The sequence below is a fragment of the Lolium rigidum genome, chromosome 7 (assembly GCF_022539505.1).
Source record: "Lolium rigidum isolate FL_2022 chromosome 7, APGP_CSIRO_Lrig_0.1, whole genome shotgun sequence".
Taxonomy (NCBI): domain Eukaryota; kingdom Viridiplantae; phylum Streptophyta; class Magnoliopsida; order Poales; family Poaceae; genus Lolium; species Lolium rigidum.
Genome location: NC_061514.1, coordinates 102,589,063 through 102,605,936, shown reverse-complemented (window position 1 = coordinate 102,605,936; position 16,874 = coordinate 102,589,063). Strand labels below are relative to the sequence as shown.

The 16,874-nt window shown below is 46.4% G+C and overlaps 1 protein-coding gene across 1 annotated transcript; it reads left to right on the top strand.

The window, feature by feature from the left end:
• Window positions 1-3,049: 3,049 nt before the first annotated feature.
• On the top strand, window positions 3,050-3,486 carry LOC124671771 (serine carboxypeptidase-like 3). Its single transcript, XM_047208102.1, has 2 exons — window positions 3,050-3,226; window positions 3,315-3,486. The coding sequence occupies exons 1-2, from the start codon at window positions 3,087-3,089 to the stop codon at window positions 3,484-3,486; spliced, it is 312 nt and encodes a 103-aa protein (XP_047064058.1). The 5' UTR covers window positions 3,050-3,086.
• Window positions 3,487-16,874: the final 13,388 nt, after the last annotated feature.

Below are 16,874 nucleotides of genomic sequence, written 5' to 3'. Positions count from 1 at the left end.
ATTGTCAATAGCTGGGAGGCCTCGATATCCGTGATCTTGGTCGTAGTTATGCTGATCTTACTTCCTCCGCCGCTGGCTAGGAGTGGGGTGAGGCAGCTAGGGTAAGGGAATATCCCTTCTGTGGCTGGTGTGGGTCTAGTGGTTTGCGGGCCGGTTGGAGCCCGTGGGCTAGTGTCTGGAGGGCCCAGTTCGCGTACCTATCCATTCGTTGAGCCAGATGTTGTCCACGTGTCTAGGGGCATTTTTCTGTGGACGAGATCACTTCTTAGTCTTCCGTGCTGAGGTGTGATTGTCGTACTCTCAGAGTGTCTCGCGGTGGGCAGCCGCCGACGGTACTTAAGAAGTGGGTGTGGCTGCCTCCAGGAACACTAGATCTTTCGCGAGAAGGCAACAAGCACAGATCAAAGGCGAAGTGACTGATACAGGAGAGCGACCGAAGATACAGTGCTCTCTATGCACGTCTGGTGAACATGGAGCGAGACTAGCATGAGGCCAACTGAGGGAAGCGACCCTATGAGGAGGTCTCGGGTGGTGATAGGTGGCACCACAAGCAGTATCTGTGTCAACGCATCGGCCATGAGCAGTAAGAGCACAACGACAATAGTGGGACAAGGCCAACTCCTCGAAGTGGAGGCTGAAGAACACTAGGCCGGACATCGAGCTCCTGCCCCTCCTCACCCGCACCAGAACACGTGAGGGCGCAAATTTGGTCAGGGTGTAGGGCCACACATGCCAAAGCCTCCAAGGGTGGCCCCGTCCTCCTCGACGCCGGTGGTGGCTACAGAGGGGATGACAGAAGCCATTGCTCAAGAGGCGGCCTGAATAATATATTACAAATGTGGGCAACCTGGCCATGTGTAAGATGAGTGTGCATCTAATTTGTGATGTGTGAACGGCAACAAGGAAGGCCATCTGTCGTGACAAGGTCGTGCATGCCAAACATTACTCTCATCAAAACACTAGTGTATACATGGTTAACAATATTATCAAATTATGCAAAAAGAAACGAAACATGACTCAACATTCATAGTCTTCCATCAAAGGTTCCATACTTAGAAAGTATAACTTCATTGGACTCAAACACCAACTTAAACCCGTCTTTGATAAGGGGGGAACCGCTAACTAGGTTATTCTTGATAGAAGGGGCATGCTTAATGTTCTTCAACTACATGATATTTCCTAAGTGAACTTCATGTCTGTCATGTCAACACCAAGAACAATAGAATGCAACTCGTTACACATCATGACAATTGAACCTCTGGCTTGTTAAGAGATAAACATGGAGATGTCAGCACACACATGAACATTAGCACCTATATCAACCCGCCATTCTTTGGGCTGAAACACCCAAAGACCAATAGGCACCATACCCTAAAGTTCTTTCATCTGTGTTGCCAATGATCATGTTGACATAATTGAAATTATGCCCTGCTCGACCCTTCTTCCCCTTGCGTTGAGGACAATGAGCCCAATCACCCTTCTCGTCGTTAACCCAACAAGATTCTTCCTTATTTGTTTCCTCTTCTTCTTAAAGTTGGTAGTATGGGATATTTTGTTGTTTTCCTTTGGACTTGTGGGTGTTTTTTATGTACATGTTGGCAGCAGAACATCCCTCGACTCCACTAATGTGTTTTTCTTTGTCCCTTGCATTCTCTTGAACATGTAGAGCCCTATGATGCTCCCGATGGAGAACTCATGCCTGTGATGATTTAGGGAAGTGGCAAAGGTCCTCCACGAAGGGGAAGCTTAGTGTCAATGCATCCTGCGACAAACTTTATTGTAGCATATACCTGAAGAGCTCGAATTCATTTGACATGTTCTACATCTCACGAGCTTATTCAAGTACGTATCGGTTCTCAATCATTCTGTAGTCACAAAAGTGCTTAGTAGCATATAGTTCACCTCCAGCATCGGCAACACCGAACTTAGAGTCAACGCATTCCACGGTTCCTTCCCATCTCGGACGTGCAAATAAGCATCCACCAAATTGTCTCCAAGCACTCAAGATGGCACCCACAAAGAGAACGGTGGCATCCACAATCCGGTGCACACCTATAGCAGTGAGGCACAAGTAGGTTCTTGTCGGCCATTGTTTGAAATGAGAACCCGTAAATGGGCTCGATTTAAGCGCACCAGCAAAACCATACAGTGAAAGTTTCCTAAATGTATATGGTTTTTGGATTATTAGATTGTTAGCAAATTTCTGTGTGAGTTTAATTTTCAAAAGCATCATCACACAAGCACTAGCCGACTTAACCACATGCATGAGACCGATTGCATGCAGCAGAGCTGCATATGAACTAGAACTAGTGCAAAGTAAGAGGGAAGAGCATGCACATGCCGATCCGTAAGGTTGCCACACCATCATCATTGTCGATGTCGCCCATAATTTTGTCGGGGTCACCGAATACATGGAGGTTAGCGAGGAAGCAGCAAGCCGGCTAGGTCGAAGTAAGCCGGCGATGAAGAACTTCGAGCTAGGTAGTCACGGCGAGACACTTTCTAAAAATCTTATCGTCTGCCTCCCGATGTAGGATAGCGGGCATGCTTACATTTATAAAATTATAGGCTATAGGACAACAACCCATCTACATCCAACAACTACACACTGAAAGGCAGAAGATTTTAGACCAAATCTGTTACAACTAATTTGGAACGGAGGAAATTACCTTTTTGCGGGAAATACGTCGTCCGTTATTCAGCTAGAATAAACCTGCTGCCGAGCCGGTGGAACAAGCCGGGCACCGCCGAGGGTCGACGGTAGAAGAAGGCTTTTGTTTTGACAGGAAAGCTTTTGTCCGTATTATACCATACAAGGTCACCGCTGAGGCACGCGGACGCGGGAACGAAAAACACTGCAAAAAGACCCATTTTTGTTGTTCGCGGACGCTGACTCCATGCTATTTTAGCTCCACGAGATACCATACTCTAACCACAGCGCCTCACTTCCTTATCACATCCAAATCTGACGTGTGTGATGTAGACACGCAAAATTGTCCGAGACTAATTAAGGACCAGGTCGAGGAAAGGATCAAGTTAGGTGCCAAGACCCAGCAGGCCACCGTGTGAATTTTCACAGGGAAATCATGGAGCCCCTGCGCGTCGTCTTCCTCCTGCTCTGCTTCTTCCCCGCTCTCCATCCTTTCTGCTCCGCTGAGGCGGCTCCGACGCTAGTCACCAGCCTTCCGGGCTTCGACGGCGCCCTCCCGTTCCGCCTCGAGACCGGGTAGCCATTATTCCTCAAGCTAGGCTGTCTGAACCAGTGAGTGATACGTCGATGGCAGGTGCGTTTGCTTACCAGCTCCCTTTTGCAGGTACGTGACCGTGGACGAGGAGAACGGCGCCGAGCTCTTCTACTACTTCATCGAGTCCGAGGACGACCCGCGGCGCGACCCGGTCCTCCTCTGGCTCACCGGCGGCGACCGCTGCTCCGTGCTCAGCCCGCTCTTCTTCGAGATAGGTCAGCAACTTCACCTCTGGCTATGATCAGACATTCAGACGCCCATGAAAACCTCTGTTTCCTTCTCTCGGGTTCAGTATGCAGTACTAACGCAATTGCTTATGCAGGCCCGTTGAAATTCATCATAGAGCCATACAATCAGAATGGAACCGTCCCCCGCCTGAAGTATCATCCCTACTCGTGGACCAAGGTCGCCAGTGTCTTGTTCATTGTCTCCCATCCTTCAGTATTCTCCTAAATCCGATCAAGAAGGTCCCATTTAAACTCTTCTTTGTTGTGCGTGAATGATCCAGAACAAGCAGTATCCAGCAAGGTTTTATCTGGAAAAGAAAGTCTTGCATAGAAATTATCAATGATAACATTACCAGGAAGCTCATGAATGGGGCATTTGAGCATTAAAGTCTTCAATCTCTCCCATGCTTGGGCAATACTCTCTCCATCATGAGGCCAGAAATTATATATACGGTTTCGGTCTTTGTGAATTTCACTTGGAGGATAGAATTTAGAATAAAATAGAGGCACAATATCCTTCCAATCAAGAGAATGCCCATCCTTCAGCAGTTTATACCAATGCGCCGCTTTACCAGACAGCGACATAGAGAATAATTTCTTCCTAACTTCATCCATAGAAATACCTGCACACTTGAATAACCCGCATAATTCATGTAAAAACAGTAAATGATCTTCAGGACGGACGATTCCATCCCCTTCATAGCGGTTATCTATAACACGTTCAATAATTTTCATAGGTATCTTGAAAGGAATATTTTCAGTAGGTGGATTTAAAATATCACAAGCATAATTAGAGTTATCGCATATGGCAGATAAAGTATTATCAGAGAAAATTTTCTCCCCTAAAACTGGGAAGCTACCAAGATCATAAAAACTAGCTTCCCCAAGCTTAGACTTTTCCATAGCATTAGCAGTAATTGCATTCGTACTAATAACATTGGTACTAGCATGCAAATAAGGTTCCATAGGTTTTTTAATTTTCGCATCAAACAATTCTAACTCAGGAAAAAGATTAAAAAGCTCACTAAATTTTTTGTTGTTTTCCATTATGCCTAACTAGTGAAAATAAAAAAACAAGAGACAAAAAAATAAAATTGCAGAATCTAAAGGAGATAGCTTCGAGCACTCACACACCGGCAACAGTGCTAGGAAATAGCTTAGTAGTCGGAGGATGTGAATACCTTTTACCTTACCTCCCCGGCAACGGCGCCAGAAAATAGCTTGATGTCTACGTGTGCTTCTATTGTTGTAGACAGTGTTGGGCCTCCAAGAGCAGAGGTTTGTAGAACAGCAACAAGTTTCCCTTAAGTGAATCACCCAAGGTTTATCGAACTCAGGGAGGTAGAGGTCAAAGATAGTCCTCTCAAGCAACCCTGCAATTAAGATACAAGAAGTCTCTTTTGTCCCCAACACACCTAATACACTTGTCAGATGTATAGGTGCACTAGTTCGGCGAAGAGATAGTAAAACACATATGGTATAGATGGTGGTAATATTGCAGGAAGTAAAGATGCGATAAAACGATGAAACAAGCGATGTTTGCGGTATTTGGAAACAAGGCCTAGGGATCATACTTTCACTAGTGGACACTCTCAACATTGATCACATAATAAATAAATAACTTCTCCTCACTTGTGCTACATACACTCTCTTGTTGGATAACAAACACCATTCATTGTGTAGGGCTACAAGAGCTCCCTCAAGCCGGAGTTAACAAGCTCCACAACATTCGGCATTCATATTTAAGTAACATTTAGAGCATAATAGATCTTTGCAATTTAGACCGAGTACTAACATAGCATACACACCGTCACCATTACACTATGAAAGGGGGAATATATCACATCAATACTATCGTAGTAATAGTTAACTCCATAATCTACAAGAGATTACAATCATAACCTATGCCAAGTACTACATGATGCACACACTGTCACCATTACATCATGGAGGAGGAATAGACTACTTTAATAACATCACTAGAGTAACACATAGACTAATAGTGATACAAAGCTCATCATATGGATCTCAATCATGCAAGGCAATTCATGAGATCATTGTATTGAGGTACATGAGAGAGAGATTAACCACATAGCTACCGATAGAGCCCTTAGCCTCGAGGGAGAACTACTCCCTCCTCATCATGGGAGACAACAACGGCGATGAAGATGGCGGTGGTGTTGATGGAGATGGATTCCGGGGGCAATTCCCCGTCCCGGCGGCGTGCCGGAACAGAGACTTCGTCCCCCGAAACTTGTCTTCGCGATGGCGGCGGCTGCGTAACTTTTCTCGTCCCGTGGCTTATGTTTTTAGGGTTTTCGAGTCGGAGAGACTTTATAGGCGGAAGGACAGCCTCGGAGGGGACCTGGTGGTCCCACACCCTAGGGGGGCGCGCCCAGGGGCCAGGCCGCGCCGCCCTGTGGGGTGGGGCCCCCAGGCTCCCCTCTGGTGCCTGTCCGGCTTTCTGGAAGCTTCCGCGAAATATAAGACCCTGGGCGTTGATTGTAACATCCCTGTTTTGCTAAACCCTAATTAGGAATTGTTTGTGCATTCATGAGCATCATATAAATGCATTAAGAAAAATTTGCATTTTAAAATAAAGTGGAAACCCTAATGGGTGCAAACTCCCCTCTATTTAAATTCCTCTCAAAATGTTTCAAACCAAATAGTTGGACCCTCAAATATAATTAGAAGGGCCACTAAATATTTTACATAAAGTCTAGAGTTACTTTTGAGCTTCAAAAGGTTGTAAAACTATTAAAAGGTTTAGATTTGGTGCTGTTTTAAAGTTTCCAGGAAAACCCCCAAAGGCCAGGGGGCTCCTTGTAAAATCACCCTTTGTCTTCTACCTTGGACAGGCAGGCACCTGCGTGCCCTGCCCTGCGTGCTCCGACGCCACCTCCTGCTGGCCGCCGTTGAACGAGGAGAAACCCCGAGCCCGCACGTCTCTCCCTCCCCTATCCTCTTCCTCTCTCCCTCGCGCGCATCCTTCCTCTCTTTCTCTCTGCGCGCGCGCGACCGAACCCTAGCCGCCGGCCGCCGTTCTTCCCCATCACTCCGGCCACCCCCGCGCCCAGCCGCGACCACCATCGGCTCCGCCTCCTCCTGCTGCACCTCCCCGTCGAAGGAATCGACGAGGGGAGGCCCCAATCACCCTCGCCGCACCCTTCTTCCCCGCGGCCGACTGCCGTCTCCGGCGAACGCTGCGGCGCCTCCCGGCCATCTCCGGTCCTGTCGTCGACTCCACGAGCTCCCTGGTGAGCTAAGGGTCCTCCAGGGCCACTCGCCTGCCTCCCTCCTGCCCTGTATCGCCGCCGCGCCATGCGCCAGTGAGCTCCGCCGCTCGGCCTCGTCGCCGGCGTCGCTCCGGCGACCGATAGCTAGCGGCGCCTCCACCTCCTGGCTCGCCTATGCGTCCTCTCTCCAACGCGCCCTTCCGCGTGTCCGGGGGCCACGGGAGCGCCGCCTCCGCCGCTCACCGGCGCCGGCCACCGTCGGTTGACCCCGGCGGTTGACCACGGTGGGGCCCGCCGGTATTTTCCTTTTATTTCTCTATTTTTTTCTGTAAATAGAAATTTCATGACAGGTGGGCCCCGTCCGTCAGATATTTAATATTTTCGTAAATGTTTTAGAAATTAATAAAACCCTGACAGTGGACCCCTCTGTCAGATATTTAACATTTTCCGAGAATTGCGGATTTTGAATAAAACTTGTTTAATTCATAACTATTTCATTTTAATTCAGAAAAATGTGTATAATATATCAAAATGTTCAGAAAAACATTCTCTACAAGTTTAGATGTAATTCATGCATCTTTGCAACAATTAAAACTGCATAAGTAGTGAAACCCTAATTTAACCCCTCTCATATGTCGGGATCCGATGCCGGAACCCCTTTAACCTGATGATTCACCTAGGGTTTACTCAATTCCATTAATATGACATACCATTCATACTTGTATGCGCATTGCATCGATGCCATGTGTTGATTGTTATTTCTCTCTTTATAGTATTTGCTTCTTCGCGATCGATAGAGCACGATTACGAGATGAGGAAGATCAACAACAACGAAGATTAATACTCATCCTCAGACGAACAAGTGAATCACAAGATCTATGAAGATCCATATTCTTTGTCAGGGACAAAGGCAAGCCCTAGCCTGGTTCATATACGTTTTTGAAATGCTTTTACTCTGGTTCCTACATATTGCACACGATTCAACTGTCTTTTATCGATAGGTAGAGTTATCCTATCTATTTGCATGTTCCACCCTTGTAGCCTCAAATACCTGATCTACTACTCCTAGCATACCTAGGTTTGGCATGTGTGCATCGCTAGAGCCTTTATCTCTTTATGCTTAGCCATGCTTAGTTTGTTACGCTACTACTCCGGTCTTCGGACTTGGAGCCTTACAATCAAATGAAACTAGCATGACGGAGTTGACGTGGTAAGTATAGAGATGATTGTTAAACATGATTAAAGGCTCGGACGAAAGGCCACATTGGGATGTGGTGGGTTGTTTCGTTTCTGCCGACCCTAGGATGCGAGTTCTCGCCTCTTGAACCAAGAGCGGCGTACAACCACACGAGGCCCTATTATGGTACCCTCTCGACTCACTAACTTGCCTAGTAGATTCCATGAGTCACATAGTTTGCGTGTTATTTGGACATATGCATGAAAAACGTTTGTGAAAAGGTGCATAGCATACAGGTAGGTAAGCGTGGCCGAGGTGGCTTGGGTTAGAGTCCCTGGTGAAACCCACCTCGCCTCACATCGTTAAGGACCGACTTCGGGACTTGACCCGTTACGGCGGAACAATCCTTAGCGCGTGACTCATGGTCTCGGCGACGGCAAAGGTAAAGGTCGTGGTCAACCACCCTCTGCCGGCTTTCCAAGGAAGAGAGCTTATGATCTGGCATTAAGAGTCGGTTGGTACGTGTGGATAAAATTGTGCACCCCTGCAGGGTTAAATCTTTTCGAAAAGCCGTGTCCACGGTTATGGACGACTTGGGAACAGACGTGGAGATCATAGAGAACTTTAACCTGATCGTAAAACTTGGCAACCAATGTGTGTTTACGGACACCTTCTCCGGGTTGTTGAGGGGGTGATCCGAGGATAGTGGTTCGAGATGATGAAGATTGGTGGATACAATATGCTGATCAATAGAGATAGAGATATCGCTCTCTTATCCCCTTTTAAAGGTTCTGAGTAGTCGAGTTTCTTCTCCCTCTTGTTTGACAAAGGAAAACTGGCTTTACGCAAAAGAAGCTCCACAGAAAGCCCGCATAACCGCTTTGCTAAAAGGTTGTACTAAGTCTTGCTGAGTCCCTGTACTCAGCTTTGCATGCTTTTGTTTCAGACGAAGTCGCTCCAACCGATGGTGGTTTCTAAGTCGACATCGACGAGTAGCTTGGGGTTCCCAGGTGGCAGCCTGGAATCTATGGGCTGGGACGTCGCCGTTATGCTCCTGGCCTCTTAGGCCTTTTGCTATCTTGCTATGTCTAATAGCATAACTTCGCTTCCGTTGATTGATGTATGCCAGGTCAGTGACCTCTGCTTGTAATACTTTGGTTCTTCGCTCAGTTATGAGCTTGTATTACTTCTTGAGTCGTAGAGTCACTTGTTGTGTTACCGATTCTCTCACTTGTAGTCTCTCGAGCTCTAGGTTAGGCTTATGTCGGACGAAGATCCGGTATTTGTCTAACCACGATCCCGAGGGTGCCACGAGGTTTTGGTATCGGAGCGGGACTGCTCGTAAGAAACCCTTTCTATCGGTCGATGTTGAGTCTAGTGTTTGTGAAAACTATTTGAAAGCTAAAAGGTATTTGCGAAAATCTGATTAGGCTTCTTTTTACTCCTTATCTGGTATCGCTCTAATTCAAAGGTGTCTTACCTTGTGTTGATTTGAAAGTTTTTATATCTCTTCTAGACTTTCAAACTTAGGTGCCTCAAGGGCAGGTCGTTTGCAAACCAGTTGACCTAGTGCAGAGTTCTCTAGAGTCGTGTGTATTATGTGCTTCCTCTTTGTTTTGTTTTGTTTCAACAGAGAGATCTCCTTCCATCATGATCTTTCTAGTTTGTGGGTTCCACAAAATTCTGTTCTAGGCTTCGAGGTTTCCTTTCGCTTTGTATGCCTCCATTTTATTTTCTTGGGTACTTCGAAAGCTAGTTATGGCTTCTAGATGCTACATCGTGATTACTAAATCGCAGTGTCCTCCGTGTCACTCGTCTAGTAGTTACTCCTTTCTCGGGTTTTAACCCTTGGACTTGAACCGAAGGTCCCCGATTGTGCTGGATTCTAATGAATCTTAGTACATGAAGCTGGCCTTTAACCCAAGATCCATGCCATTGAACACTGGTGTTAATGTTCAAACATTACATCGGGATGGCTAAGTCCAAATCAAGCTAGCCTTCAAGCTTCTGGTTATTGTCGTGTTGAACTACGACAATAAATATCTTTCACTTCCACTAGCTATCACATATGTTCTTTCACGAAACCAAATGGATCACGACAAGAGTGCTCTTTGAGTCCCTCATCTATGTCTGTAACTCTGCCACACCTCCTTTTTCAGCACGAGTTTCATTAAAGTTTTATCTTGTGCATCTACATCTCAGGAAATTCTGATCCTGATCGTGTTCTTCCTCTTTAGTTGCTTTCCAACCTTGTTTGCTAGTTAGCAACCAAGTGGTAAATGTGCATTGGTTTCTCTAGTGCATGTTATTCTAGTGGTTCTTTAAGACATGCCACTTCGGTATGTCAGGAGAAACAAACTCCAGTACCTCGTCCATTTCTAAGACTTGGTCAAAGTATTGTAATCCGCAGATTAAGAGGCCTCGTTAGCTTCTGTTCTGTTCTACCTTAGAGTATCACCCTCTTTTATATTATAAGGTCGTGCTTTGTATCATGGTCTTACTGATGAAGTGATGCTCTTTCATATCTTTACTCACCCTTTCTCCTAGTTGTCTATGCTTGGGAATGTTGGGGTTTGCGTATTGATGTGGCCATCTGAGATTCTTAGCAATTGTTATTGCTTGGAGATCCAAGGACATTTGTGTCATTCTTAGCCTGATTGGTTCGCCAATTATTAAGCGAAGTTTGATGGTGTTGCCAAGTCCGTTTATTCTGTCACATCTTTGGTCAAAGAGTTAGGTTATGCCAAAGCTCTTAAGACCACATCGGTTGCTTTGTAAAGCAAGATCCCTTCTCGAACTCAGTGATATACCGGTGATTCGTGATATTCTAGTTGTCTTTCTAGAAGTATCACCATGTTGTTACATGACCGTGTTGTCGAGTTAATGAGTACGTTGGTTCGTTGAACTACTCCTTCTCCAAGAACCGTACTGGATAACCCTGGACTAGTTGGTTGAGCTTAATGAACAACTTGGAGAGTTGAAAGACAAAAGGTCTATCCAACTTTGTTCCTTCATAAAGGGATGTCTAGTGTTGTCTGCGTTGAAGTCAGAAGTATCTTTCCCATATTTGATTTGAGCTTGGGCTATCGTCAAATCAAACTCAGTTCCAAGGACTATCTTGATGATGTTTATACTCATGGTGTCTCGTCTGAGTATACCTTCATGTCCTTTGGTCTGACCAATATTTCTGCTGAGTCCATATAGAATATGAGTCCCTCATTGGAGTATCTTGATAAGTTTGTTGTTGAGCCCATCGATGACATCCTTATTTTCTCCATATTTAAAGAGGTTCATATAGGACAAGTGGTACCAATATTGGAAAATTTTGAGAACCATCTTTGTGTCATCATGAAGTATGTATTCTGGATGTTGGAAGTGACATTCTCTGGTTCACCTGCATTTGCTGAAAGATGTCGCCGTGGATCTGAGTCGAGTTCCCTTTGTTTTCCTCAAGAACCATCGCAAGTCAGTCATGCATGTGCGAAGTATTCTTAAGATGGAAGGTTGTTACCTCCATTCTTTGAAACGTTCCTCTATGCACACTAAGCCACTCACTGGTTTGTTCAAGAAAGAGAAGAAGCTTAAGAACTTCAAATTCTTCTTTGATGTCCCCATTAGGACTCACTTGTGTTAATTGCAAAGTTCATGTGCACACAATTTCCTTTGCAGTCGCAGCCACATGTATTACGCAATCTAGCTCAATCTTTTGGAGCTTGACATTGTGGTCCATGTCTTGAGAATCTAGCAACTTTACTTTGGTGGTAACTGTTGCAAATCTTACATTCAAACATTCTGAGTCCGAAAGTATCTTTACACCTAACCTAAAGTCTGAATCTCAAGCGGCAATGATGGTTAGTTTTTCTCAAGGATTTTTGACATAGGTCTCTTTGCAACTCCGACAAGATTGATGTCGTGGTTAACACAATTAGTTGGAAGACCTAATGCCAAGATTCTTGAAGTAGCAAGAATAACCACTCTCCATAAAGATTTTGTGCGACTTATTCTAGGAGTTGCCTTTATGATGTCTTTTCAATTCCGAAGTTCGACCTTCACTTGATGACCTATTGAAGGCTAGTCAATAGCCTAATATTGGTGTCTAGAACATCAAGGAGAACCTTATAAGCAGAGTTGATGAATGTCTCTCGGTCAATTCCTCGAAATCATTTCTCCGGTGACAACAACTTCGTTCGGAGAAATTTCACTCCCCGCTGATCCTTGTCACTCCACTAGCTGGTGCTCCTCACCTTCCTTTGGTTTGTACCTGAAGTTCTAATCAATTCACACGTTGTGTGAATTCGTCAGCCATCTAGGGCCGTAGCCTTTTGAGTGGACAACAATCATTTCATGTACCTATACCAGAAGAGTGACTATGATTCTTAAATCCAAAGTTTCTCTAGTTGGTCATCTTTTGTACTTCTACGAGTCACCCTCTCTAAGAGTGCCTCGTTATGGTAGCAAAGGCAGTTTAGCTCTTCACTACCTTATTCAGTCGTACTCTTGTCAAGCATGGGAAATTGACTACCAAAATTTGAAACTTCTTCCGTCCCCTCTGTTATCTTGACGTGTTTCATGCTTGTCAGCTCAAGAGTTATTTTTAGAAACTCCTTCCATGAGTTGACCATGAGATACTCGATCTATTAAAGATCCACCGCCCAGAGTTATTCCCTCTTTTCTTTAGGGTGAAGAAAGCAAATGAAGAGTTCTTCATGGTGTCGTGGATCAACTTCTTCAATAAAGAAGATCATCGTGGTATCGACAAGCTCGTTGAAGACCCGTGTAGTCCTTGTTATCTTCTCTTTTCCTACCTTAGGAATCTCGGGGACGAGATTCTTGTAAGGGGGGTAGAGTTGTAACATCCCTGTTTTGCTAAACCCTAATTAGGAATTGTTTGTGCATTCATGAGCATCATATAAATGCATTAAGAAAAATTTGCATTTTAAAATAAAGTGGAAACCCTAATGGGTGCAAACTCCCCTCTATTTAAATTCCTCTCAAAATGTTTCAAACCAAATAGTTGGACCCTCAAATATAATTAGAAGGGCCACTAAATATTTTACATAAAGTCTAGAGTTACTTTTGAGCTTCAAAAGGTTGTAAAACTATTAAAAGGTTTAGATTTGGTGCTGTTTTAAAGTTTCCAGGAAAACCCCCAAAGGCCAGGGGGCTCCTTGTAAAATCGCCCTTTGTCTTCTACCTTGGACAGGCAGGCACCTGCGTGCCCTGCCCTGCGTGCTCCGACGCCACCTCCTGCTGGCCGCCGTTGAACGAGGAGAAACCCCGAGCCCGCACGTCTCTCCCTCCCCTATCCTCTTCCTCTCTCCCTCGCGCGCATCCTTCCTCTCTTTCTCTCTGCGCGCGCGCGACCGAACCCTAGCCGCCGGCCGCCGTTCTTCCCCATCACTCCGGCCACCCCCGCGCCCAGCCGCGACCACCATCGGCTCCGCCTCCTCCTGCTGCACCTCCTCGTCGAAGGAATCGACGAGGGAGGCCCCAATCACCCTCGCCGCACCCTTCTTCCCCGCGGCCGGCCGCCGGTCTCCGCGCGGCCGCTGCGGCGCCTCCCGGCCATCTCCGGTCCTCGTCGTCGACTCCACGAGCTCCCTGGTGAGCTAAGGGTCCTCCAGGGCCACTCGCCTGCCTCCCTCCTGCCCTGTATCGCCGCCGCGCCATGCGCCAGTGAGCTCCGCCGCTCGGCCTCGTCGCCGGCGTCGCTCCGGCGACCGATAGCTAGCGGCGCCTCCACCTCCTGGCTCGCCTATGCGTCCTCTCTCCAACGCGCCCTTCCGCGTGTCCAGGGGGCCACGGGAGCGCCGCCTCCGCCGCTCACCGGCGCCGGCCACCGTCGGTTGACCCCGGCGGTTGACCACGGTGGGGCCCGCCGGTATTTTCCTTTTATTTCTCTATTTTTTTCTGTAAATAGAAATTTCATGACAGGTGGGCCCCGTCCGTCAGATATTTAATATTTTCGTAAATGTTTTAGAAATTAATAAAACCCTGACAGTGGACCCCTCCTGTCAGATATTTAACATTTTCCAGAAATTGCAGATTTTGAATAAAACTGTTTAATTCATAACTATTTCATTTTAATTCAGAAAAATGTGTATAATATATCAAAATGTTCAGAAAAACATTCTCTACAAGTTTAGATGTAATTCATGCATCTTTGCAACAATTAAAACTGCATAAGTAGTGAAACCCTAATTTAACCCCTCTCATATGTCGGGATCCGATGCCGGAACCCCTTTAACCCGATGATTCACCTAGGGTTTACTCAATTCCATTAATATGACATACCATTCATACTTGTATGCGCATTGCATCGATGCCATGTGTTGATTGTTATTTCTCTCTTTATAGTATTTGCTTCTTCGCGATCGATAGAGCACGATTCTGAGATGAGGAAGATCAACAACACTGAAGATTAATACTCATCCTCCGACGAACAAGTGAATCACAAGATCTATGAAGATCCATATTCTTTGTCAGGGACAAAGGCAAGCCCTAGCCTGGTTCATATACGTTTTTGAAATGCTTTTACTCTGGTTCCTACATATTGCACACGATTCAACTGTCTTTTATCGATAGGTAGAGTTATCCTATCTATTTGCATGTTCCACCCTTGTAGCCTCAAATACCTGATCTACTACTCCTAGCATACCTAGGTTTGGCATGTGTGCATCGCTAGAGCCTTTATCTCTTTATGCTTAGCCATGCTTAGTTTGTTACGCTACTACTCCGGTCTTCGGACTTGAGCCTTACAATCAAATGAAACTAGCATGACAGGTTGACGTGGTAAGTATAGAGATGATTGTTAAACATGATTAAAGGCTCAGACGAAAGGCCACATTGGGATGTGGTGGGTTGTTTCGTTTCTGCCGACCCTAGGATGCGAGTTCTCGCCTCTTGAACCAAGGCCGAGCGTACAACCACACGAGGCCCTATTATGGTACCCTCTCGACTCACTAACTTGCCTAGTAGATTCCATGAGTCACATAGTTTGCGTGTTATTTGGACATATGCATGAAAAACGTTTGTGAAAAGGTGCATAGCATACAGGTAGGTAAGCGTGGCCGAGGTGGCTTGGGTTAGAGTCCCTGGTGAAACCCACCTCGCCTCACATCGTTAAGGACCGACTTCGGGACTTGACCCGTTACGGCGGAACAATCCTTAGCGCGTGACTCATGGTCTCGGCGACAGCAAGGTAAAGGTCGTGGTCAACCACCCTCTGCCGGCTTTCCAAGGAAGAGAGCTTATGATCTGGCATTAAGAGTCGGTTGGTACGTGTGGATAAAATTGTGCACCCCTGCAGGGTTAAATCTTTTCGAAAAGCCGTGTCCACGGTTATGGACGACTTGGGAACGGACGTGGAGACCATAGAGAACTTGAACCTGATCGTAAAACTTGGCAACCAATGTGTGTTCACGGACACCTTCTCCGGGTTGTTGAGGGGGTGATCCGAGGATAGTGGTTCGAGATGATGAAGATTGGTGGATACAATATGATGATCAATAGTGATAGAGATATCACTCTCTTATCCCTTTTAAAGGTTCTGAGTAGTCGAGCTTCTTCTCCCTCTTGTTTGACAAAGGAAAAGCGGCTTTACGCAAAAGAAGCTCTACAGAAAGCCCGCATAACCGCTTTGCTAAAAGGTTGTACTAAGTCTTCGCTGAGTCCACTGTACTCGGCTTTGCATGCTTTTGTTTCGGACGAAGTCGCTCCAACGCGATGGTGGTTTCTAAGTCGACATCGACGAGTAGCTTGGGGTTCCCAGGTGGCAGCCTGGAATCTATGGGCTGGGACGTCGCCGTTATGCTCCTGGCCTCTTAGGCCTTTTGCTATCTTGCTATGTCTAATAGCATAACTTCGCTTCCGTTGATTGATGTATGCCAGGTCAGTGACCTCTGCTTGTAATACTTTGGTTCTTCGCTCAGTTATGAGCTTGTATTACTTCTTGAGTCGTAGAGTCACTGTTGTGTTACCGATTCTCTCACTGTAGTCTCTCGAGCTCTAGGTTAGGCTTATGTCAGACGAAGATCTGGTATTTGTCTAACCCTGATCCCGGCGGTGCCACATTGATTTCGTCCAATTCCGAGAATATTTCCTTTGTAGGATTTCTCAAACCAAAAACAGCAGAAAACAGGAACTGGCGCTTCGGCATCTTGTTAATAGGTTAGTGCCGGAAAATGCATCAAAACATCATAAAGTGTGAATAAAACATGTAGGTATTGTCATAAAACTAGCATGGAACATAAGAAATTATAGATACGTTGGAGACGTATCAATGTACAGTATTTATGGATTTCCTGGAATCATGATTATTTATGGATTTCCTAGAATCATGATTACAACTATTTTTTAACCCGTTTGCCAGAACTAACGAAAAAGCGACGAGAGGCGTAATCGGAGGAAGGGAGATGTGTCTCAAACCACTCGTCGAGTGGCGCTCCCACTCCATGGGGGGAGAAGGACGTGGTGCTAGGGTTGCCGTCGTCCATCTCCGTCGTCGCGCGTCGTCAGGGCCTGAGCATCATCGCACGCATCGCGCCTGCCGGAGGAAGATGTTTGAGGTTCTTGACCTGGATAGGTGTGACCAGGAGGAATCGTGCTCGAAGATGGAAGTGGTGATGTCTCCGGGTCCAAAGGCGGTGAAGCTAGGATGCTTCATGGTGTAGGCGTTTCGATCTGGGACTGTCGCGCCGATGAGCCATGCGGTGGTGGCCGGTGGGGGCCGTCGTTGGTTGCCTCGCCTTGCCTTCCCTCTGCTGTGACGCCGGTTCGTCCGGCTCTGGCTTGTGCGAAGTAGAGTTCCCTCCACTTCCCTCTCGGCCGTCAGCGGATGCGGGTGCGGCGGCTCGTACCCCTATTGTCAATAGGCTGGGAGGCCTCGATATCCGTGATCTTGGTCGTAGTTATGCTGATCTTACTTCCTCCGCCGCGGCTAGGAGTGGGGTGAGGCAGCTAGGGTAAGGGAATATCCCTTCTGTGGCTG

Bases quoted from the DNA above. Each gene is read 5' to 3' on its own strand.
- LOC124671771 (XM_047208102.1), top strand. From the start codon at position 3,087: ATGGAGCCCCTGCGCGTCGTCTTCCTCCTGCTCTGCTTCTTCCCCGCT. The intron at 3,227-3,314 runs GTAGCCATTATT...TCCCTTTTGCAG, and splicing joins CCGTTCCGCCTCGAGACCGG to GTACGTGACCGTGGACGAGG.